Source organism: Lissotriton vulgaris, chromosome 8 (assembly GCF_964263255.1).
Source record: "Lissotriton vulgaris chromosome 8, aLisVul1.2, whole genome shotgun sequence".
Taxonomy (NCBI): Eukaryota; Metazoa; Chordata; class Amphibia; order Caudata; family Salamandridae; genus Lissotriton; species Lissotriton vulgaris.
This window is the reverse complement of record NC_141696.1, coordinates 1,368,046,451-1,368,071,723: the sequence shown is the minus strand read 5'-3', so window position 1 is coordinate 1,368,071,723 and position 25,273 is coordinate 1,368,046,451. Positions and strand designations below refer to the sequence as shown.

Genomic DNA, 25,273 nt, shown 5'->3' with positions numbered 1-25,273 from the left:
CAGCAGGATCGCTATCAGTTATACTGACATTTAACTCTCTTAATAAGTGTGCAAAGATGGGAGCACCTAAATCAATTAAAATCATACATGCCAACATCTGCAGTGCAGAAAGAGGGAGATAAAAACATTATTGGGGGATATGTTTTTCTTCACTGACTTGCATTGAAGTAGGGACACATTTAGGTGGTCGGCAGCTAAATTAAAGCAGCTTCAAAAATCAGGAATCTCCCGTATGAATTGGGTCTATTGGCATGTATGGAAAATGGAACTACCACCGTAGGTAGCTGTGGTGAATGAGGGACGCCGTACTATCAGAGGATTCTTGCAACCTACATGTCTACAATACTATAAAAGAATACATCTTTATTGTTGCAGGAAAAAGAACATTACAGCAGACAACATTTGAAAACGTCTCTTAAAAGTAGAATCATTATGAAGAGAACGAACTACAAACCAGCCACAACAAAAGAATACATTTTATTTACAATACAAAAACAATACTTGTTACTATACAGACAGTAGTATACAAAATGTAATACTTGTTTTTGAGAAATGTAAAAAAAAATGACTCGGTTTTTTAGGACTGATACATTAAGAATACTAATTAGCTATGTGGCATTAAAAAACATGTGTGCAAGCAAAGCTGGTAAAATAACAGATATTGGCTAAGTAGTGGGCACCATCGAATCTGAAATGAAATGACCTTTTAAAGAAAGATTTGAGAGATTTAAAGAACGCTGCTCCACTATTCTCATTCACAAAACTCTTGCTGATCATTATAAAAGTGACCAAATAATTTGCATCATTAACATTTTGCTTACCCAAGTATAAATTTGCCACTGCTCATTACCTGCTTTACTTATGGTCTAATAATGTTACACTTGCCAAACAGTAGAATCTGGCATTACACCCTAATTTTAGTTATTAAAATGAGTGCTGTGAATGTTCCTACCCACAGTAACACTGATGTATTCTTTTCACCTTTTCATTTGTAACTATACTCCCTTGATCAATTCACTCAAATAAGAAACCAAAATCTTTATAGGCACAACATACAAGGAACTTGTTAACTCAGACCTAACAGATAACTCTAACCTAATGAAAGATGTGCCCTTTCTCAAAAGTTTTTCGTTTCAATTTAGGTGCTTCGCAAATGTGTCCTTCGGTGGTTGACTCCTGGGCTGATATGGAGGTGATGACTGTATGGATGAGCTTACAATAGTGGGGTGTTAACAAATCACTGTCCAGATCCTTCACCTTGCATAAGGGTACGAGGCAGGGGAACCCACTGTCACCAATGATAATTGCGCTCGTGCTCGGGCCTTGTCAATTTGGGTGCATCAAGACCTACTATTAAGGGTTTTAGTGGGAGGGCGATTGGGAAGAATGCATCTCCCTCTACGTTGATGATATACTGCTTTTAGCCACATACCTCCACCACATGGTCGACAGAATACTACATGTCTTCCAGCTTTTCGGCGACTATTCCTGTTACCAGATCAACTTGGATAAGTCCCTTATGTTTCCCCTTGTGGGAGGCACCCATATCCTGTCATCGAGGTGCATAGTCCCAATAGTTCATGATGGTTTCCAATACCTAGGCATCAATGTCACACGGAATTTCTTTCCCTCAATTGGATGTCTGAAGAGTGATGTTACACACTGGCAGTCGCTCCCAGTGTCCTTGATGGGCAGGGCTGTCCTCTTCTAGATGTGACTCTTCCCCACCTACTCTATGTTTTCCAGAACGCCACATACAAAATACTTTCTGATTTCTTCAAGAAAGTTGACTGTGAACTGCAACAACTTTTGTGGGATGGAGGTAGTTCTAGAATTGCACTCTGCAAGCTCCTAAATGGGTATATGAGATCCAGATATACAGAAGTACTACTGGGCCGCCCAACTGATAACAATCAACAACTGGGTATTTGGGGACAATGTGGGTTCGGCATTCTGCATGGATCGTGAAGTCATGGGCAGCTGGAGTTACCCATCGCTACTCTATACGAGTGGACAAAAAGGAGCACGCCCGACTCACACTCGGGTAATGGTGATGGCATGGCAAGACGCCATTAGATTCCTGGGCTAGGAGGGCAGACTGACAAATAGGACTCCACTGTGGGACAGTGACGTACCGAGGAATTGGGAGCCTGAAAGGTTTCTCTAAATGGGCAATACTAGTGTTGAGCATCTGGGTGATGTGTGGAGAGGGCATGCTATTGTTCCTTTGAGGAAATGAGTATGAGATGATAGTCAGAGAGTTTTAGATACCAGAAGTTGGGGCATGCACTGCAGCACCACTGGTGGATGAACAATTGGCACACCACTAGAGAATCGCTTACTCTTGGATCCCATGCCAGATAAAGCCATCTCTCTGACCTATAGGAAGTTAATGAACAACAACCCATACCCTCTTAAAGAGCTATGGGAGGTCTTATTGAGAATGAGGACTGGGTGGAGGCAATACAGAGCCCCAATGAGTTTAGCATAGGGCCAGTTTCTGTTTAATCCAGTTGTGGGTACTGCATAGATCGTATTACTTTAGATAACTCCTGCACTGAATGGGAAGATTTGACATGGCCTTCTGTGCCAAGGGATGGGGTATGGTGGGCTCTTTCTTCCACGTATTGTGGGAATGTCCTGAAATCCAGCAATACTGGAGGGGGCTTGGGCAAGTTATCGTCCTGGTCACGGGACTTTCAGTACCATTGGAAGCTAGGTGGCTACTTCTGAACATAATGGGTGAGGGAGTGTGGCCCAAATTTCAGAGGCTGTGGCTGGCGCTTCCTTGTCGCTAGAGTAGCTAAGCGGAATATAGGGTGGGTTTGGGGATCGGATGGACCTCCACGGTAAACTGATTGGGAACTTGATGTGGACTTGTGTCATAGAGCAGAATATGTGGTGTATCAGGGTCAGGCTGCCAAAGGAAATGGGAGAATATTTGTGACAATTGACATCACTATAGAGGAAAAGAAGTAGGTCCCGCTTTATATGGGTGATGGTGGGGTTGATTCAATTTTGGAAACGTGGTGTCACTGTTCATGTGCATTGGAATTTTTTCATATAATCCTTGTGGACACCGTTGAGACGAGTATCTTTGCAATATTGTTTGTGCAAATGTGCTTTTCAGCCTGTTTGTTGTACAATGAGCTACTATTTATTAAAACAAATAATAATAAAAAACAACAGTACGGTGCAGCCTGTCTGCTTAGATATCTCACCCTCAGACTCTGCACAACAGCAGTGCGGAACCCAGACAAGAGATGCACTGGAGAAACAGAATCAATCTGGGCGCAGACAAAGGCAGCAACAGATGTCACAGTGGTGTAATTTTCAGAATCAATATATCAGTACAATATCTTAGCAGTGTATGTTTAGGAACAAGAGGTTCTTACATTTGTCTGGAGTGGACTTTAAGGGTGGCCTCATTTTTCACTGGTCATTGAGGAACTCTTTACCATGGCAAGCTTCCAAAGTCTCTTTATATACGTCTTGACTTTTCTTCTTAAAATTAAAGAAGAATTCTCCTCGAGTCTGCCAAATGGGATCGCTCTTACCCTGCATCAGCAAGAGACAGTTCTATTGCGCTGTGCCTTTGCTTACTGGTGGATCTGTGAAACCTGCAGGCTACGTATGATTGGTCCCAGAAGAGAGATCGGAAGGGGTGCTAATGAAAGAGAGTAAGAGTGGCTGAAAAAGAAACAAGTGAGGACAACATTATAATAGGCAAATGGAAGACACATTTCAAACCGAGGTACTGAGCTAACATATTAAACTGTAAACAGCTGTAATTTTTGTGAAAATAGTTTTTTGAGATCTTCAGCTCATCGCCTCATGTATCCAGAAACCTGGTTTTCTTCTTCAGCATCATCACTTTCATCTGTGTCCAGAGCATCGTTAGAAAAACAATCCTCAAGAACCTGAGATAATTCAGCCATTTGTACACCTAAGTTGTCTGCTAAAAAGTCAAAAGCAAGTAGAGGTGCACTAGAATCCTGTGAGCTTGCTGAAGACTCCTGGTCATCTTGAGAAGATGCTTGACTAGCCAGATTGTCCTTGGTTGGCTTCCCTGAAGTCCCTAGTAACACAGAAGCTAAATTGACATTGAAATTGTCACTGTTGTCCAACCGTGCAAAGGAACATTCCCCGCTCATTAAAGGAGTCGAGAGTTTGCTTGTTCCGCTCTCATCCTTGGCCGTGGATGGAAGCCCTTCAGATTCTGCCGCTTCAGTACATGGAGTTTCCTGGCTGCTCATATCAACCACTGAGGAGCCTGTGAATGTGTGTGATGTGGTAATGTCTGAAGTGCTGGTATCATTAGGAAGAGTGTTTATATCAATTCGACATGCATAAACTTCATGTACATCTTCTCCATCACTTTCATCTTCATCGATGCTGCATTCTAAGACTTTTTTCTTTTTTGCTATCAATTGAATCTCCACAGGACACACTTGCTCAGGTAACAATTTGAAACATACGTTTTCTTTCTTGGAAATCTTGGTCTAAGGAAGAGAAAAGCATAGGGTTAATAAAAACACAATTTACAAATAACAGGCACACACAGGAGCATATTATTTTTGTGACTCTATAGAGAACAGTAAGTGGACAATTCACCTTGCGACACACTTTATACACAAGTGTGCTACACAACACTTTCTGTTGTTTCGCCCCCTCCCCATTTCTTCTGCATACCTGTCTTTTATCAGTTTGCCACTCTTTCACGGTGCCAAAGAAAAGAGATGGCTTTTACGGGAGGACCGGGATGTGAGTACAGATGTTTGTGGTCCATTTCTTTCTGTTTTTTGGTTTTTCTGTTCACTTGCATTTGTTTCTCTTAACAGCGGTGGCATCCATAGCCCTGTATTCTCTCCCCGCCAGCCCATGGCATTTTGCTTCCTGCATCAGCCATGCCATTTACTTACATGGTGCAGTGCTTTTAGTGAGAATGGTGCCATTTAGGTTCTGTCTCCATCGTAAATATGGAAAGAACCGACCTGAATTAATAGGTATAACACCAAAGGCACCAAATACATGTTACTATTCCTTTAGACTTAACTTTAGCAATCATGGCGCGATGAAATGTGTGATTACATTAAGGAAGATGAATACTTTTGAGAACGAATTTCAGCCCAGCAAATATGGTATTACCTATTTTATAAACTGCAACAAAGAATTTCATGACTACATTATTAATTGTGCTTCTTATAACTAGTAACTAGAGAATTGCTCCCCTCAAATGTGTTTAATGGAGCACAAAAGTACCAATCTGAGTTTAGATTGTAAGTATTTGATGGTGCATCATTTTGTCGAGACATTGAAGCCTATCAAACTGCAGGGGACACATAATGTCAAGGCAAAAAGGAGGAGGGAACTGAGAATTAAAGTTATGTGAGAAAACAAATCTACTGGAATTATGATCTACATACTGAAAATATTATTCTCAATAGGGATCAAGACTTTTTTGCAGTCTTTCACATCTCACCAACAGATGTAGCAATATCAGAAAAGTTAATACAACCTTATATTATACTTGATGAATGTGAACATAGTTTAAAATCCAAATTTCATCTCAAACTTGTTACGTGTCAAAGAGGCTTTGGTAAGTTTATTGTTTCAATAAATCACACACACACGCACGCGCACACACACACACGATTTAGTCTTTATGTTGTTCTCCATATTTAAAAACAACTCCCATCAACATTTAACCAACTTCCCTAGATTTATGAACATTTTGACCTACAGAGTAGATTTCTCTTTATACTAGGCGGGGATCTCCAGAGTGACACCAGAGATCTCCGGACTCTGCGGAGAACTCCGCATACCAGTTATCTTACAGTGTGTGCATGAAAGCCTGCCTGAAGAGACTGTCGAGTAAAAACAAAGTTTTATACAATCAGGATTGCATGGGGAATGAAGGGCACAGACACCCTATCGGGAGCCAGGCACCTCCCAGAACAGGAAGTACAATGGCATTTAAATCGTAGGTAGACGTGCCTGGATCACAATAGGGTGGTCGCCATTATAGCTTGGGACCACCAAGTAGACTTTATTAATTTTATGTGCTTGGCTCTCAATTTTAATTTTGTTTAGCCTTTCATTTACTAGTAGCAGCACTCCACAGGTGAGCCTCTGGGTACTACAGGGGTTACTGGGCCCCGGTTAGAAACCCGATTTAGTTTACCCATTTACTTTTTCTTTTTGCGCTCCGGCGGCGAGGCTGGGCACGCCCCCCCTCCCTTAAAGGCGCGCCAAAGGCAACAACATCTGCACCCATCCACGCCTGGAACGGGCCCAGGGCCAGGAACCCTTGATCTTTCGCAGGAGAAAAAGAGGCCTGCATCAGATATTCAGGTAAGGCACTCTATGCCCTTCATTCCCCCTGCAATCTTGATTGTATAAAGTCCTTTCAGGCAGGCTTTCATGCCCGCACTGCAAGATAACTGTTCTAAGACCACCGCCCATTGTATCTCCTTCCAATAGACTCTTCTCCACCTTAGTAAAAAACGTTAAAGATCACCCTTATTAATGCACGATCCTTACCAAAAAATAAATATGAAATAGCACATTTTATAGACAATGCTAAACTTGGTGTTCTCTTCATTACGGAAACGTGGGGGGTTCGGTTACCAACTCTGATTTTGGGGTAGTATTCCCCCGGTTTCGAGCTGTTCAGATTGGACAGATCCATAAAAAGGGGCGGTGGCCTTGCTGTCATTTATCGCAGCTGAATAAATGCCCACAGCTCCGACATTCCTGCCACTGACTGCGAGCCTTTTCTTTTTAAATAAGGATTCCATCATCAGGAGATGTTCACTGGCATGCTTATCTATTGGCCTCCTGGGCCAAAAAATACATTTCTGCTTAATTTTCAATCACTGATGGAATTTGGTCTCCAATCTGATAATTTCACCATACTTGGATACGTTAACTTCCAGCTAGAATCCACCACTGATAAAATTACTCAAGCTCTTCTAGAGATGGCGTTAGAGCTTAGACGTAAAAAAAACTTGTCTGTGATTCCACTCACTCAGCTGGTCACACCCTTGATGGACTTATTTCAAATAATCCTGCCATCACTTTTCTTAAAACCTTTTCTCTCAGCTGGTCTGATCAGCGAGCCATAATGTTCAAAATCAAAACTGCCTCTCAGAGGAGAGGCCTTTTCTAAGCCAGCTAAAACTGTCACAGGCAGGGCATGGCATAAAATAGACACGGCGACAATAACCCATCATCTAGCACACAGTCAACCTGACATCGCTCCTGATGCTAATTCCTCAGCTTTTGCCTATACTTCCTGGCTGGAATCTGCCTTATCAAAACGTCCTGCAAAATATCTCGACCCTCCATAGTTAACATTTTTGCAACACTCTAGCCTTCACTTTTAAAGATAAGGTCAACCAAATGTTTAACATATTTGACAACTCGAAATCCAAAGATACTACTAAGTGGAGTCATCAGGAATTGGTTGGCTACCCCCGCTTTTGGAATTTACACCCACCTCTCCTAATCAAGTAGCCACTTTCCTACTCTCAAAGCCAGCAGAGACACGATAACTAGACTGCAAGTAAGCTGGTATATAGGAGAGGTCACTCTCACCAAATGACACTGCAAAAAACTTTTTTTCATTTTTATTTATTTATACATTTTCAAACATGAGTAGCAATAGAACAGTATATCATGAATACAGTTTGTACACAATACATGGCCTTTGTTAATAAAAAGCAGTACATAGACAGAACTTCACATTGGTTCAGGGAAATATCAGGGAAACAGAACGTATCCACAAATTTATTGTCATCAGTCTGTAGTATGAGTTAACATATAGGCAGTAAAGGGAGCCCAAACATCCCGCGGTCTGGAAGTGCTCGGTAGCTCCTCTGCATAGTAGGTGAGTTGATCACGACAATAGGCAACATCATGTACCCATTGGGCTAGCGTGGGCGGCGGCCTACCATCCCAGTTCAATGCAACTTTGCGCTTGGCTAACTGTATCAATATTGCCACAAGTTTTCGAGTACAAGACTTAAACTTAATAACATTACCCAGCAAGCACACTCTCATATCACATTCGATTGATTCACCCACCATTTCCGTTAAGGCTTTCACAACCTTACCCTAGAAATCTGCCACTCTTGGGCATGCCCAGGCTAAATGCAGAAAATCAGCATTATCAGCACCACACCTCCTACAGCAATGTGATTCTCTCAGACCATATCTATAAACTTGTGCTGGGGTATAATACATTTGATGAATATACTTATAATGTGTAAGTTTCAGGCTGCCATTAACCGCAAAACGACCTGTCAGCCCACAGCATTCCTACCACTCTTCTTCTGTAAGTGGCTGGGGTAAAATAGCGTTCCATTTGGCCATAGATCCCGCTGCACCATTACCTTCATCTAGTTGCAAGGGGGTGAACAAACGTGAAACTAATTTAATTTTAGTTTGCGTAGTGTAAATGAGTTGCAAAGCCCCCAGGGTTGATGGTTCATCTGGGAAGCAGGGATACAGGTTTCTCATGGCAGATCGCAACCTGCTATAAATAAATGTTAACATCGCAACATTCTCCCCATCTTTTACAAAATCTTGCAGGGGTATAAACGTCCCACAATGAAACACATCCCCCATACTCCGTATCCCAACTTTTTGCAGCATCCCAGGGAGCCCGTTTCAGACAGCGCTGTATGATGCAGTAATGGCATAGCTGGCGCGTACAGCGGAAGGCTCATCGCACGCCACCCCAGGTTATGCCATGCCCGGGCTGTCCATTGCACTGTGTCAATCTCGTGTGCTCAAACACCGAATGCCTATTGACAATCATTGCTTTTAAAGGTATTGGATGGACAGCCCCAGCCTCAGCCGCAACATGTGGCGTAAATGGCGGCGCATTTTGCCAGTAAAAAGCGTATTGTGCCTGTGCACATAGGTAATACAAATGCATGTCGGGCACTGTGAAGCCTCCCATAGTATATGGTTTCGTCAAAGTATCCCATTTAACCCTCGGCTTCTTACCACCCAATACTAGAGTAATCAGCAAGGACCGCAAAATGCGGAGTGAGATGAATATGTACAATTACAAACAAATACAGAAACTTCGGCAGCACCACCATTTTAATCAGTGCAACCCTGTCGGCAAATGTCAAAGGTAGTCTGATCCACCGGGCCACCTGGTCTTCAAGCTTAGAAACTGCTGTGCCATAGTGGAAACGCACTACTACTTGCGGATCCCTGTGCATCCAAACCCCTAAGTACTTAACAGGGTCTGCTTTCCATTCTATGTAGGTAACCTAGCTCACATGGCTTGGTTCTCTCTGTAAGTGAGAACACAACTGACTTATTCCAATTAATGACTAGACCAGAATACCACTCAAACCGGACATATTCTCTGATTAGGTGCTCCAGGTGTATCGCCAGTTCCCTCACATATAAAACCATGTTGTCTGCATACATGAACACTGCTAACAGATGCTGTAGAAAACGCAGTGCTGCACTTGCATGCCTCTGTCTTAATACACAAGTCAGCGGTTCCAACACTACCGCAAATAGCAGCAGCGATAGCGGGCAACCCTGCCTAGTACCGCGCCTAATCGGAAATATGTCAGATGTCTGTCCGTTTACTCGCACGCGGGCAACTGGGTCCATATAGAGCAATTTAATCCAATTGGTGAAAAAATAAGGCATCCCCATGCGATATAAGTCTAGGCAATCGAGTCAAACGCCTTTGCGGCATCTAACAGAACCGCGGCCGCTGGCAACTCAGGTTATAATAGATGCATTACTGCAAACAACGTTCGTAAATTGTGCGCCTTGGAGTGGGTGGGGGATAAACCCTGATTGGTCTGGCAGCACCATAATGGGTATTAACAGTCTTAACCGGGACGCCAGAACTTTCGCCAATATTTTTACATCGGTGTTCATGAGCGACAGTGGCCTGTATGAATCACAACGATCAGGTGCCTTACCCGGCTTCAGTAATGTGATAATTAACGCCTCCCTAAGCGTGTCAGGCAGTCTTAGTTGTTCAAAAGCCTCGCCGTACCTGGCCTGTAAATAGGGCACCAAAATATCTATGTATTCTTTATAAAAATCTGCTGGGAGTCCATCAGTGCCCAATGCTTTACCATTGGGCAGGGCAGCAATAGCGTCCTTTATTTCGACATCTGTCAGCGGGTGCATAAGGAAATCCTGTTGGCCCTTTGATAGCCACACTAAAGCTATATCCTCCAGCTATTTCGCTATCTAGTCTTCGTCAGCTGTAGGCCTGCGTCTGTACATATCTTTGTAATGCGTGACAAATTGATCAAGAATACCCTCAGTGTGAGAGTAGGTGGCATCACACTCTGCAATTACCAGCACTGTGTAATGCTGCACCCAGGGTTCAGTAATCTTAGTGGCTAGAGCTCGCCCCCATCAGACTCCCTCCCCATAATATCTAGCGCTACAGCGGCGGGACATGTACCTCACCTCCTGATCTGCTAGGTCACTGTAGTCAGTAACTTATGAGCGTATGGCTGCCAACGTATCATTATCTGGCACGTCTTCATATTGCCGCTCTAGTCTGAGTATATCTTGCTCTAACTTTTCGAGTCACGCAGGGACCTAAGAAATCCAGCCTGCAAGCCTATACATGCCCCTCGAACAGTCACCTTACAAGCCTCCCATACGGTACTCTGACTCTGCACTGAACCTACATTGTCAGTGAAGTAATTTTCTAATGCCTCACGTATCCCTTCCCTAAAAACTTGATCTTGCAATGCCGATGGCTGTAGTATCCACTGAAACTGAGCCGGCTTATATGCTGGTGTGTACATGGAAAGTAGTATTGGCAGATGGTTGGATAAAGTGCGAGGCAAATGCCACACCCTAGAGACCCAGGCATTAACGTCTTTTTTCGTTAACCAATAGTCCAAACGTGACCATGAGTTATGAGTATACAAATAACATGTACCCTCCTGTACCCCAGGATGCCTCAGCCGCCATACATCTGTGAGGAATAAATCCTGCATACCAGCACACACATCGCTTGTGCAGCTTTTTTAATAACAGGGGCCACATTGGAGTCCCGGCCAGCGTTGGGCTTAGCACAACATTAAAATTCCACCCACATATAATTGCAGAGGGCAGCAGCTTGTATACTTTATTCCACAGCAACTTAAACTCAGGAACGTCTGAATTCGGCCCACATACATTAATTATCGTAATCAAAGTGCCACACAGCTTGCCCTGTACTATGATATATCAGCCATTTTCATCAATGTCTTCATGCATACAAATAAAGGGGATATGTATTTTAACTAAAACCATCACCCCCACACATATGAAGAATACAAAGAGGCAAATCGCGCCCCAGCCCACTTCCTGGCAATTGTAGATGCGGCATTTCAAGTAAGGTGGGTTTCTTGCAGCAGTGCTACCTGCACGTTATGTCGATCTAGGAACACCAAGACCTGCCTAGTCTTTTTTAGATTATTAAGACATCTGCCATTCAAAGTAATCCAATTAATTGTCCCCTCTACAGCCATTACCTATTCTACTGAATTGTGTTCAGAACATTAGGGTCATCCCGCTGTGTACATATGGTGACAAGTAACAGCCATGTATTTTGTATTGCTCAATTGCATAGCAAAACACGCCTGTAAAAAACACCCGCGCCCACCCCAGCATCCCAATTACGCTGAGAAATCCCAAGAAACAAAACATATGAGTAGTAAGAAGAACCCCATCCCGCCGTGAGCGGCTAACCCACTCACAGAACAATAACCCAATGAGTATCAACATGGGGTGTACCCTCATGGAGGACACCAGCAGCCCAACGACCTCATCGGTGGTGTGAGGGGAGGTCAGGGCCATCTTTAGATTCTCTCCTAGCACATCCCACACGTTCGATCCATAAGTGACACAGTCAGAAACACAAGAACAGATCTCTATAGTGTCAACTCATCGAGTCCAACCTGTGATCTCCAGAATGCAACCAACAGTGCCAATATTTCAACTACAAAGTGCACCAACATCCTATTGGTTATGGCACGTCATGCAACTAATAGTACATCTCATTTAATGCACAGCTAACAAGGTATAACCAGTGAAATGCCACCCCCTCCTTTAACATCGTACCTCCCTAATTTTTCAGAATAATTGTATCCAACTTGTCCAATGCAGTCCCGATGCTTTATTCAGTCACCGCTAAATATGAGCTTCCCATAAACTGCGCGTGTGCCATACCTGCATGCACCAAACCTGTAAAAGAGACACATATAAAGACAACTACAGAAGCAAAGGACATCAATGAGTGCATCAGCGTGGATAGTTCTCCCACCAGGTCCATCAGATCTCATCATCTTCTTCAGCTCCAGCCTCTCTGGTTGCCACCTTTCGCTCCAATTGTTTAACAAACTGCATAGCGTCTTTTGGAGTGGAAAACCGTTTCGGTTTGTCGCCATGTTGAATCCTCAACTTAGCTGGGTAGAGCATTGCGTATTGTATTTTTAATGCCTGAAATTTTTTCTTTACCGATTGATATTCTCGCCGGGCCTGCTGTACCGCCGTGGTGAAGTCCGGGAACAGAGCAACGTCCATTCCTTGGCACTTAGTAGTACCCATTTCTCTTGCAAGTCAAAGAGCCGTGTCCCTATCGCGGTAATTAAGGAGTTCGGCAATTATCGGTCGGGAAGGAGCCCCTGGGATCGGACGCGGTGAAAGCAAACAGTGTGCCCTCTCTACCACCATCAGCTTAGAAAAATGCTCCACTCCCAACATAGTCTTGAGCATCTCCTCTACATACAGCTCCATCTTCCCCACATTTGTGGACTCTGGTAGTTGTTCCGTCTCGATCTGGCTTCTAAGTCCTCGTTCTCAGCTTGTATCACTGCAAGCAGTTTGCCCATTTGCGTGCAGGAGTCTGTGACCGATTCTACCTTCTCCTCCGCATTAGAGATCCACTGTTCAGCCTCCGCTAAGCGTACTCCGTGTTCATCCAGTTTGGAGGCCATATTATCCATACACAAATTGAGATAGTCTATTTTGCCATCTATGGTGTGCATGCTTTGCTGCATGGCCATCATCATGCGCTCCAGTTTGGTACCACTGCCCGCGTCCATCTCCTTCTTAGTATCCGATGCCACCTGCTTGGTAGTTTTTTAAGGCGCGTGGATTCGAATGATAGTTTTGGCTGTAACTGTTTGTCTGGCTTGCCCATCTTGGTTGTGAATGCACACCAGCGTACACTCCAGCACACTTGCTGACGTAAAAATACTGTGCACCACAATAGGCGGCTCCGCATCAAGAAGGCAGCTCCACGCTATACAGTGATTACTGGCCCCACAGACAGCCCACAGCGATATATTTAAGGTCTTCACCAAAGCATCCAATAGGTCACCAGTAGCACAGACGCTTCTGTCCCCACCTAGCAGCCTTGCACACGCCCTCAGCAGACAAAATGGCCGACAGCACAATAACTTGATTTAACTGGCTCCAGTGCTCATCATTACAGTGCTTCATAATCCCCCACAGCCTGCCATACTGAAGTAATGTCGGACTTCAGCTCCACCTGTCTGCAATTGCCACACAGACCCGTGTCATATAACTGCAGGCACAAGGCTTCGCAAAATGGCGGACTAGCACAGATCATGAAATCTCTCCGCGAGTGCAGCAGAGGAAGCGCCGCCTTTCACTTCATTATGGTGCCACTACCTGCGAGGTCGCAGCGCTCCCCGCAGTTAATGCCTTCACTTTATATATACACTACACATGAGTCCTCTCGTATGCAGTATGCCGCGCGCACACCACCGCAACGCCTCAGTCTGCTCGCCACCGGCCCGCAGACCCACCACTGCCTCTGGCGGAGCACCACGCCACCAACCAGTCCCGTACTACAGTGGGTGCGTGTGAGTGGCGTCCCCCCAAGTCCGTCTGTTACAGCGCTCACCCGTACTCGTTTTTCCACCGCTGATCACACCGGGAGCCGCATCAGCGCCGCGCCTCACATGGACCTCAGCGCGATAGCCGACCTCCACACCACCGTCACTCCGCTATGTATCCGGCCTAAGCAGCGACGATCTAGGAACGCTCCAGGCTCTCACAGCTTCCAGATTTCGCGCTCGCACCATCATTTCAGCCGCGACCACAGAATCCACATTTGCTGTTCAAAGCAGGCACAGGGATCAAAGCCAGTTATAACAGCCCAACGCTGGATGCAAGGGGGCTCAGGTACGTGTATGTAGAGCCCTGGATGGCAGGAGAGAAAGAGGATATTTGTCGGAAAATGGCCCGGACCAGCAGAGCTGTACTAAAGTGCGGCCATCTTGCTTCGGGCTCGCTAGCGTCCCCTCCACTGCAAAAAACTTTAATGCAGATGGAGACAAAGTGAGAATGACACAGACCAGGGCACCTACAAATCCACGTTCAGAAACTACCATCAGCAAATCAGAAACACCAAACGCTCTGCGCTCACCGACCACATCAAAATCATCACCAGCTGTGCCAACGAAATCTTTGCCATAGTAAAAAACTTCACCACTCCAGCAGCAAGATCCACCAGCGTAACCCACTCTCAAGTTGGCAGCCTCTAGGGTGGGGAGTTGGCAGTGTTCCAGTAAACCAATGCCATTTTCATAATTTTTTTCATTTTTTAAAGCAGCACCATTTCCCATAAAGAACATAGCTGCTTTAAAAAAAAATAATAATAATAAAAAAGCCTCCACTTTAAGAATACCACTCGGTTGGTGATCCCTTGCAAGCCACCAGCCTGATGTTTGTAGTCAATCACTAGAGGTTGCAAATAGCGTTCTGTCTATTTAATATTAATTAGCTTTATAATCCCATCAGAGTGGGGATTTTGTGATGCATTCTGATAGTATATAGGGGGCATCACAAAATCAGGACAGGGCACATGTTTTGCGACTGGTCTCTATGGTACATAAAAAGGCAAAAGGTATTGCTTCTATATCATGAAGCGTGTGAAAAGGCAGCTCTGCTTCAATGAAGAGGGTTTTGAAAGTTCCCAAATAGTAGGAGGATTTCGTTTTTGAATAATCTATCTTTCCTTAGAATCACATAATTGTGTGCTCTACTGTAATGTTTTTTAATAACCATGAGTAAATATTGTAAATATCGTTAAAGTTGTATCTGCTCCATGGTATAATACACATTACATTTTTCTTCTTCCATCATTGTATCTTATATTATGCAGTAAATGTGTTTTTAGTTTTGTGTTTTTAGGGACGGTGGTCAGTGGTCCCCTTATGAAGGGGATAAGCTTAATTGTTGGTACTTTGTGACGTGATATTACCACATTACATGCTAATGTATCTCTACCTTAAGATTGATACATCTGTTTGTGATTTCCAAGGTTTCGTGGTCCTGGGGCAGGGAGTAGGGAGTAGTCTGCGGGGATTGCTTGGCTGTGAAAGTATGCCCAGGGATGTTGTCTTCACAGGCTTCAGTGTTCACTTCACTCAACAATATATCTTCAGCTAAACAAACTGCCTGTTGGTGAAATTCCCTGACATAACTGTGTCGACCACGGACACTACTCTTCAAACTACATGGTATTGGTTAACAACCTGGTGGTTTAATCTTTGGTCACATAATTTAAACACATTGTAGCGGAAGAGTTGAAAGACAGTACAATAACCAATGTTTTTATTGTTTTTCAAGTGAACACAAAAAAACAAAGAAAGATTTCCAGGCCACAACCTTAACCCCTCGCAGCTGCACACCATGCAGACCACAGTTCAGTCAGACACCCAGTGCAATCCATAATATTCACTCCACTACTCCAGGTCCATTGGCGCTTTTGCAGAAAACCACGGGCCACACATATAGGCTGCTCCTGCTAAGTACACAAGTCCACCCAGACTCCCCATTCTGGCAGGACAGGGGGGCGTGGGGATGCTGATTTCCGCGATATGTCTCTCTTAGGAACCAACAAAGCCACCCTAATAAATGCATGCTTCATTTGAGGGCCACCAAGTTCGTCCATCAATCCCAGTAGGGTAATCAGAGGGGTAAGCAGGAGGGATTTGTCCAAAACAAAACAAAGTTCATGTTCTATCCCGCTCCAATAATGGGTCTGGCTAGGCCAAGACCACATCACATGGAAAAAAAATCAGCCTCTGAAGCTGTGCAGTGAAAGCAGGTCGAGTGGGGCAACCTACCAGCCAGATGTAACTTGACACATGATATTTGTAGTATGCAGATAATTATGTTGAACCAGGCACAAACGTGTCGATATAGCTACCTCCCTGGGGGCCGAATGGGCATCCTTCCAACACGCCTCATGAAACTCACACAGCCAAATCCTGCATTTCTGTTTCAATTTAGAAGACCTGCGAGATGGCACCCCTCCCAAGCCACCCAGTCATCAGCCCGACCTAAGAGGGCTTGACCTGGGATTTAGTGTGTAAGGTGGAATGTTCGCAGTAAGAGCATGTCGCAACTGAGGAGACCTGTGGAATTGGGTGTGGAAAAGTTGTAACCGGGAACTTAACTCCTGAAATTACAACAGGCGAGTCCCAGCTTAGACATCCCTCAAGTGGGTAATCCTGATCTTATCCCACTGAGATAATCTCTCCAGGGCCGCTGTGTGGTGAAGCCAATTGCCCTGCCAAAGGGGGATCCACGCGGTCAGCCTCCGATCACAACTTATAAGATGCACTGAAGTCCTCCAGGACAAAAATAGCACCCTAGTAACCTATTGTAGGGATGGAGAAAGCGGGTCCCCATAGAATACGTACAGGACCTTACCAAGACCCAGCACAGACAACTCCGCCCGATACGCCGGATCACCCCATCCCCACTTCAGCCAGCCATTCAGGACTATCACATGCCAAGCTAAATAGCAATAGAGATCAGCACCTCCTAGGCCGTCATCATAAGGCAACAGTCTGCAGTTAGAATGGGCAATCCGGGGACATCCACAGGAAAGCACGGACCGTGGACTCTAAAATATAAAACCAGACCTTAGGGAGGGGAAAGTTCTGAAATACGTAAAGTAATCAAGGTAGCACCATCATTTTGAAGAGGGCAACTTGGCCCATCATGTGAAGCGGGTGATGCTGCCACTTCTGCAGGTCTTGCTTCACAGAAGAAAGGAAGGGGAACAGTTTAAGAGTCCACGCCAACTCTGGAAGATTAGAAACATGAGGCCCCAGGTACTGAAAGGAAAGGCGACGGGCAGCAGTGTTCGTGTTCTATAAATGGCCAGTCGAGTCACCGGTAACAGTTAGGGACTTAGAACGATTGACATAGAGCCCCGAGGCCTCCTCATACAGCGCTGATATCTCCAAACATCTAGGACCCGAGGACTGCGGATCCCAACGAAAAGGAGCACATTATCAGCATACAGAGCTATATGCTCTTCAGGCTCAGAGTCCCATGCCCAGCCTCACATCCGCACATCACAACGGATAACACAGGCCAAGGATACTATATCGAGGGTGAACAGAAAAGGGGAAAGAAGGCAGCCCTGCCGGGTACCCCTCTGGATCGAAAAAGGAGTGGAAATTATCCCCTCCACCCAAAACTGTACCAGTGGGAGGGAGTAAAGAAGGCTGATAAATCTACAGAAGTGAGGCCACAGACTGGCCTTTCCAGAACTGCATTGATGACCCTTCGCATACAATGACAGGTGCTATGCCCTGGCATCAAGCTGCACTGATCAGGATGAATCAAGTATGGCAGGTTGCACCGTACCCCGTTAGTCAACACTTTGGTGAATAGTTTAATAGCAGTGCTAATGAGAGAAATCGTTCAGTACGCAGCACAAAGGTCAGAGGACTGACCTCGTTTAGGTATCACCACAATCATGGCCAGGTCCAGGGGAAAGGCGACAGCCTGCCAGGTGATGAGCAATCAAAAGCTCACTGCACTGCCGATAATACTCAACCAGAAGTCCATCCGGACTGGATGTTTTGCCCGGGGCCATATCAGATAGTGACTCCCCAATGCCCTCAGCCGTAATGGCCTAATACAGGTCCTGGTCCAGGAAGCGGTGAATCGAAGGCAATCGAGTATCGGCTAATTGCTAATTGTGGGCGAGCTCGTTCCTGGGGAGTCTGCTGCCGATGGCCAAAGAGGGCCCTGTAGTAGTCCTCAAAAATACACAATATCTGAGGAAGCAGTCTGGATGTGACCCCTGGCATCCAAACTACGCAGCACCACTCTGGAGGCGACCTCCCTGGTTGCCAGCCAGTAAAGCAATTTCCACAACTTATCATCAAACTGGTACACTCTGCGAGTTGAGCCCTCGAGCATTGCCTGGCCTGCCCGAGTGAGAGCTGCCTTGCCGCCTCCCGGCGAGCAGCCGACCACATGGAGATCGAGTGAGAGGATCGGAGCGTCCAGGGCAGTAGTCTGGGCACGCATATGCTTCTCCTGAACATAGATGAACCCCTGGGCATGGCACTGTATCGTGGGCTTGCTAGCTGCTGAGAGGGTGTAGAGCGGATGGACCAAGCCCTGATTTTCTCTGAAATACATTTGGAGTGCAACCTTGGTCCATCAAATACAACGTACTAAGGCACCACATAGGACATAGTCCTGATACGGGGGTGCCCAGATGGACCATTCATGGGCAATGGTCGAGATGCCCCGAGGAAGGATTCCAGCAATGGTTCCAGCTGAAGGATGTCTGTGGCGGGCATCCAAAGATGATCAATACGAGACCTGGTGTGGTGGGCCACCCATGAGTGTAAAAGGAACAAATGATGGACGGAATGCTGAACGGAAACATTCACCCCAAGTCATATTAAAGATCTGCGTTTTATCCATTGCTCTTTTGCTCACCATGCCACCCTAGTTTGGACACAGCCATATGCAAATCGGTCTTCCTGCTACTCATAGGATCAGTCCAGCCCGAACTGACTGCCAAGCCAGGTCCTCCCTGGACCAAAAACAAGCATCCTGGGACCGGTTTCAGGGCATCACCCCTCATCAGCCCGGCTAGCTTGAATCTAGTGGTGCAGTTAGCATGGGACCCACGTCTGGGCATACCTTTCCCAATTTGGGCGACAAAAGCAAAATAACAATGGATAAAACCCAAATCTTTATGACTGGTGTTGACTGTTTGCATTGGTCAGTATCCCGTCCATCATTTGTTCCTTTTGCCACCCTAAGTGTGAATGGTATGCTCAAAAAACAAGGTTTTAGAATTGACGATTACCTTCAGCTTTGCAGAAAAGAGGAGAATATAGGTGTCTTGAAGGGCTCGTAGCTTTTCTTTCAGCATATCAAAAAATCGCCTCTGCTGCTGGATTGCCCAGGCAACATCATGATACTCAGGTTTTGATAGGAAAGATCTTGCCGGCGTCTGACCTTTAGTAGAACAACATCTCTACCACGAAAGTTGGGGACTCGTTCAGGCATACCAGTGGCCAGAGAGGGCACAGCGAAGGGACCAATGGGCCATTTCCACCACAAACCTGAGCAGCAGGCACCCCTCTGATATACAGGGGTGCAACCAGTCCACTAGTAACCACTCAGCATCCGGGGCCTCCACACTCGCAGGAAACCCCACAACCCAGATTATTTCTGCGCCACCAATTTTCAGCATCTTCGGACCGGGTGTACAGAGCTGTCGCTGAAATAAGGAGTTTCGAAATTTTTCCTCGGACGAGACTCAGTGCTCGTTTCAGTAACACCTTGGGCAATACTATGCAGGTTTTGACGCAGGATTGAGACATGCACGTTGACCTCAGTTTGGTCTCCACCATCTCCTCGAATTCTGGATGGCCTGATGGATAGCAGCACAATTGGGCTGAGCTGGGGGTACTGTATTGACAAGGGCCAGCTACCTGCCCACCCGGCTGCCGTGATGAGCTGGTCAGATGAAGTCAATCAGATGAAGCATGGCCCGCTTGCCTGAGGACAGCACAAGCAGCCACGACTGGGGCCCTTACTGTGTGGAAACCAGGGCATCAACCCCACCAGCCACTGCCCAAGTGACCAACCAGGGCCAACAATACCACCCTTGGAGGGAGGGGGGATTAGAGGGGGGTATGCCGCAGTACGTCGGGGCGCAGCCGTCTGCCCCAGCATTCAACCCTGACCCAAAAGTCCACAGCTTTTTGAGGGGCCCATGCCCAGTGTACATCCGCAGGTCCCCTTGGTCCAGGCCAGCAGAACTGGCAGAACCCCCTCTGGGCCCCAAGTTGTTCTCACCAGCCGCAGCCCATCGGTTCCTTCAGGGCTTAAAGTTACAACCAGGGGATACTGTCATCCACCCCACCAGGGGCAAGCTGCAGCCAGTCACTACAGCAAGAGCACCCCCCCCGGCCTCGCACAGCTACGTGGCACAGTGTGAATCCTGCAGAGGAGGCCACCTGCACTCGGCTGAGCCAGGCCCCCAATAATTGAAGGCAAGTCCAGCAGTGTTCCAGCAGTCGCCACAAGCATGACCTTTGAGTTTTCCCGGACTACAGGGCACCAGCAGGAAATCCAGGCCTCCAACCCATCAGGGGGTGCACACCGCAGCGAGCATGAATGTCCAGGCTACTCATGACCCTAAGTCCCAGCAAGACATGCCTGCTCTCAGTGAGGGGCCGGCTTCTGCTTGCGTGGCCACTCACAGCAGGCCGGTGCCCAACAGCAGAAGGCGAGCACAGTGATGCATCCGCGGCTTCCTCAATTTCAGTGCGGCCGCCACACCCAACACCACCATTGAGGAAACAATCCGACAGCTGCTGGATTGTCAGCAGATTCCCGAGATGGCCCCCACCTCCACAGGAGCTCTCAGAGCCATGCCACACCGGACATAAGGAAAGGGATCTGGTTCAGAGGCATGGATTGCAGCAGATGAGCAAGGTGATTGGGACTGACCCTAGCCTGTGGCCACCATTGCTGCTGTTGTGGCAACGCCCCTGCCAAACTCGAAAAGGAGTTGTTCTTTTTAGAAAATCCCATATTCTTCTTTGTATAGTGTGGTGGCAATGGTATCAAGGATCTTAGTTTTGCGGGTCTGATGTCATCCGATTCGAACCTGACATAGCTGTACAGTCACTTCTACTGTTCAGGATAACATTACATAACACTAAATCTGTAAAATGTAACTTGAACATTATCCATTAGAGATACCTCAATCACTATATTTATCAAGCCAAACTAATTCCCCAAAAATAAAGAATGAAAACAAAAACTGAGAATCCACTTAAAAGCACGATACAAAGCTAGATCCAAATTCCATTTGAAATGGAGTAGTAGGGCAATAAAGTCAGATGTTACAAATGATACTCCCTTTTCATTGGGTTCCCTTACAAACATGCAGAACAGTGCATTACTCACCAGGGCTTTTGGCAAAGGGCTGTTATTGAGGCAGATAAAACCTGACAGAAACAATCCAGCAAGCAGGAGCAAGACTCCAATGGACAAACTTACTCCAAGTATCACTGCATGTACAGTAGAGCCTACAAATGAGGAGCAGACGGATATTAAATGCAGGAACAAATAACATTTTCTGACACAGAAGAATAGTCATGTTCATCACAAACCAAATTGCTAAACAGTTTTAAACAGACCTTTAAACAGACCTTCCTTCCTTTGAAACATTATTAAATAATGTTCCTAGGTACAGCCACTAGGGAACTCCACTGTATGCCAATGCTTTAGCTCACAGTCCTCTTCTTGGAAAACCTGTCATTTACCTAGGCCTGCACCATCTTCCTCTTGAGGTGGATTCATGAGGTTGAACACGCAACTATGAAGAATATACTTTAAAGAAAAAAATGCAATGGCTAAAGACAATACTTTGCCTCCTCAAACAATCTCAAGAATGTCAGTCCACAGATACTAGTCATGCTCTACCATACATTGATGCACATAGCCGGAGTGGAATGAAATGCCAAGGAGTCTCAGTTCACAAACTAAAGGGCTCACAATAACTGTACACATTTGACCCTAGCCCCATTTCAAACGTCGTCTTGTACCATTTTGACACTATCTTTTAGTTGAAGTGTTCATTTCACTCGGGTAACGATTAAGCAACAATAATATGGTTTCAGACAATCTATTCAGATATATCGGTTGACATTTCACTATTTTTTAGTTTGCAAACAATACATCACAGTAATTGCATCACAATTACCTTTATATCATAGGTGACATCAGGTTTACTTTACTTAGTGTATATATATATATATATATATATATACACACACATATATATATATGAGAACTACTCCGCCCAAGGAAACAACTTGGGTCCACTCGGGGGGAAAGCTTTTCCCTGTGACTGGCATCGCAGAGAAATAAATTAAGCAGGCGTAATCCCATCCGGGGGCCCACTGGCGGGCTTTGTTAGAATGACCTGAATTACGCGTGTAAACCCAAACCCACTGGAGGGAAAACAATGCTTAAACAAGCATTTACAATGCAATGGTTTCGCCTTTGGAAAAGTTAGAGCTATTGGCATTGTAAATGACACATTTTGTATTTATGTGTTGGTTTTGAAAACAGATAAATAAATGGCATTGTCCTTTACATTGCCATTAGCTTAATCTCTCGCAAATGTGAGACCTATTGTACCCTACGGACGAGCTCAGCAGACAGCAATTACTACCACACACACACACCCAGAGCCACACACACACACACACACCCAGATCCACACACACACACACCCAGAGCCACACACACACACACCCAGAGCCACACACACACACACCCACACACCCAGAGCCACACACACACCCACACACTCAGAGCCACACACACACCCACACACTAAGAGCCACACACACACCCACACACTAAGAGCCACACACACCCACACCCAGAGCTACACACACACCCACACACCCAGAGCTACACACACACAAACACACCCAGAGCCACACACACCCACACACCCAGAGCCACAGAACAAGACGTTTCAAGCAGCGCCGATATCCTGTTTTTAGAAACTTTATCGCTTGTTATTTTAAAAGTACAGCTAACATGTTAGCAACGTCATACCGGTACTCGACACCAATCCCGCTCGATCACAAATGACAAATACATTTACATTTATCCTTCATGTACTACATTTGCACCTCTGTATCCACACTATTTCAGTTTAATCCAAAAAATGAACAATAAAGTAACTATCGTGCACTGTTTGCCTTATTCGTGGCTCTTTCTATGTCCTATTGTAAAACACTTCTCCGTACGTTTGAAATACATGAGCATCGCCAAACAGGGAATGCTGGAGCCGTTCCATGAATCTCAGTTAGATAAACATATACATCAGTCAAGGCTCTTTGATTGGGAAGCAAGGGGTTAGCCGAATTTTGCCACAAAGACAAACATCACTTGATAGACTTTCAGGTACTGTGGTTTCTGCAGTCTACGGTTTAAATAAAAACGTCAACAACACTGGAGAATTCATTTAAAGAGAAGGCAAGTCTTGGCTTCTGCGTTGCATAATTTAGCTAAACATCATGATAAAGGCCCTTTAAGGGGTGATTGTTTATGTTCGATGCATGGGCAGCATGGCTCCTAAACAGGCCCTACAAAAGGAAGCATGACTATGGTTCATGAAGGGCACACTTTCATTTAATAACATACATCACTGGACAGGACAGGGGGGGCGAAGTGATGTTTCTATTGCAGCGTTTAGCTGAAGCACACGAACACATTTCAAGACACACACTTTAAAAGGAACAATGAAGGTACATCACAGATGGCAGTGCTTGTTGAAAACACATGGAGGTCTCCTGACATCTTTAAAACGGAAGCATGGGGGTGCTTACCGCCTTGCACAATTTAGCTAACCTCTAAAAAAATGAAACAAGTCATGCAAGCATAAGGCGGGGTGTTGATCGTATATTTCACAGTTTAGAGAATAAATTAGCATAATGAGACGGACAATTTAAATGGAAGGGTGAACGTGTATTGTGCCATGCAGAGAACACCCAAACATGTGAACATCAGCAAACAGACCCTACGGAGCCGGTTCTGACTTTGCACAACTTAGTCAAAAATCTGAAAATCTCTTGACACACCCTTTAATGGAACGGCGTTGCGATACTTAGCAAGTACCATAACATTAGTCTCTAGACAGGTCCTTCAAATGGAAGCATGTTTGCTGCACTTGGACTGCACAGATAACGTAAACACAGAACCAGCAGACCTCCCTTTGTGAAGAAGGTTTGAAGTTGCCCACGATTTCAGAGTTTATCAAAACTGCAAGAGCACAGACAGTCGGGGGAAGCGCAGAAACGAATCTTGGATTACACAGTTCATCAAAACACACATGACCATCAGCACACAGCGCGTTTGTGGACAGTTTAGTTAGTTAACGGACGGTAATGGTATGCCATTAGAGAGGAAGAAAGATGTCAATCAATCAATATATCAATCATTGCATTTATATAGCGCACTACTTACCCAGAGGGTCTCAAGGCGCTCGGGGGGGGGGGAGGGGGGGGGGATCTGCTACTGCTCGAACAACCAGGTCTTGAGTTGCTTCCTGAAGGTGAGGTGGTCCTGGGTCAGGCGGAGGTGGGTGGGGAGGGAGTTCCATGTCTTGGCGGCGAGGTAGCCTCTTTAGCACACGTATGGAGACCACTTGGAAAGCCCTCCCAAACTGTGTTTATCTCACACGTGATTCGCTAACCAGGGTGCACAGCAGTGAAACTAAACCGCATGCAACTCACTAGAACGGTCCTTTAAAAGTAAGCATGTAGTCTGTTACATGCATTTCACAAAGGACCCAAAAAAATGACAATCACTAGACACGTACTGTAATACAAAGCGCAGCACAGAGGAGAGCCGGATTGCACTCCTTAACCAACAACATAAAATTTACTATTCAAGGGGAATTGATAACTGCAATCAATGATGTTAGATTCTAATGTAAACATAACTACACAGATTCTTGGGAGGAACCAATGAGGTGGTTTCCGGTCTCCTTTTGTCTTAAACCATGGGGATTTTTAGACATGCTCTTTACGGTACAGTTAATTGGAAACAAGATCGCAGACATGTAAAAATAAAGCACGCCTGCGGTACGTGCAGTGTATCAAAAACCAGTGAACTTCGGAATACAGAACCTTCACGCAAAACAAGGTTTGGGAGTTGCCAATTTAACCAAAGATTTAAACATCCAATAGACAATGAGCACACCTAAGGGGAAAGGGTGTTCCATCATTGCAGTGTCTGTGTGCGAAACAGTTCTCAGAGGCGACGCTGCAGCCTCTAGTCGGTGGAACGCCGCAGTGTGCAAGGCAGAGTTATTTTTCATTATGTCTCAAGCGCCACATGCCTGCATGGAAGGACAGCGGGAGGGGGGGGGCGGGAA

At 45.6% G+C, this 25,273-nt stretch overlaps 1 protein-coding gene across 4 annotated transcripts in view; it reads right to left on the bottom strand.

Annotated features, from left to right (window-relative positions):
* Window positions 1-458: 458 nt before the first annotated feature.
* Window positions 459-25,273, bottom strand: part of IFNAR2 (interferon alpha and beta receptor subunit 2) — a 171,297-nt gene continuing 146,482 nt past the window's right edge. For 2 of the 4 annotated variants that reach the window (XR_015299363.1, XR_015299364.1), the window contains exons 7-9: window positions 21,280-21,401; window positions 818-4,502; window positions 459-769 (exon numbers count right to left, since the gene is read on the bottom strand). Coding sequence is in view for 2 of the 4 variants with exons in the window: in XM_086935319.1 (XP_086791445.1) it covers window positions 3,825-4,502; window positions 21,280-21,401 (800 nt within the window). In the remaining 2 variants the exon portion in view is untranslated. Of the gene's footprint in view, window positions 4,503-21,279; window positions 21,402-25,273 lie in introns of all 4 variants that reach the window. The other 2 variants (XM_086935319.1, XM_086935321.1) reach the window with 1 other exon arrangement.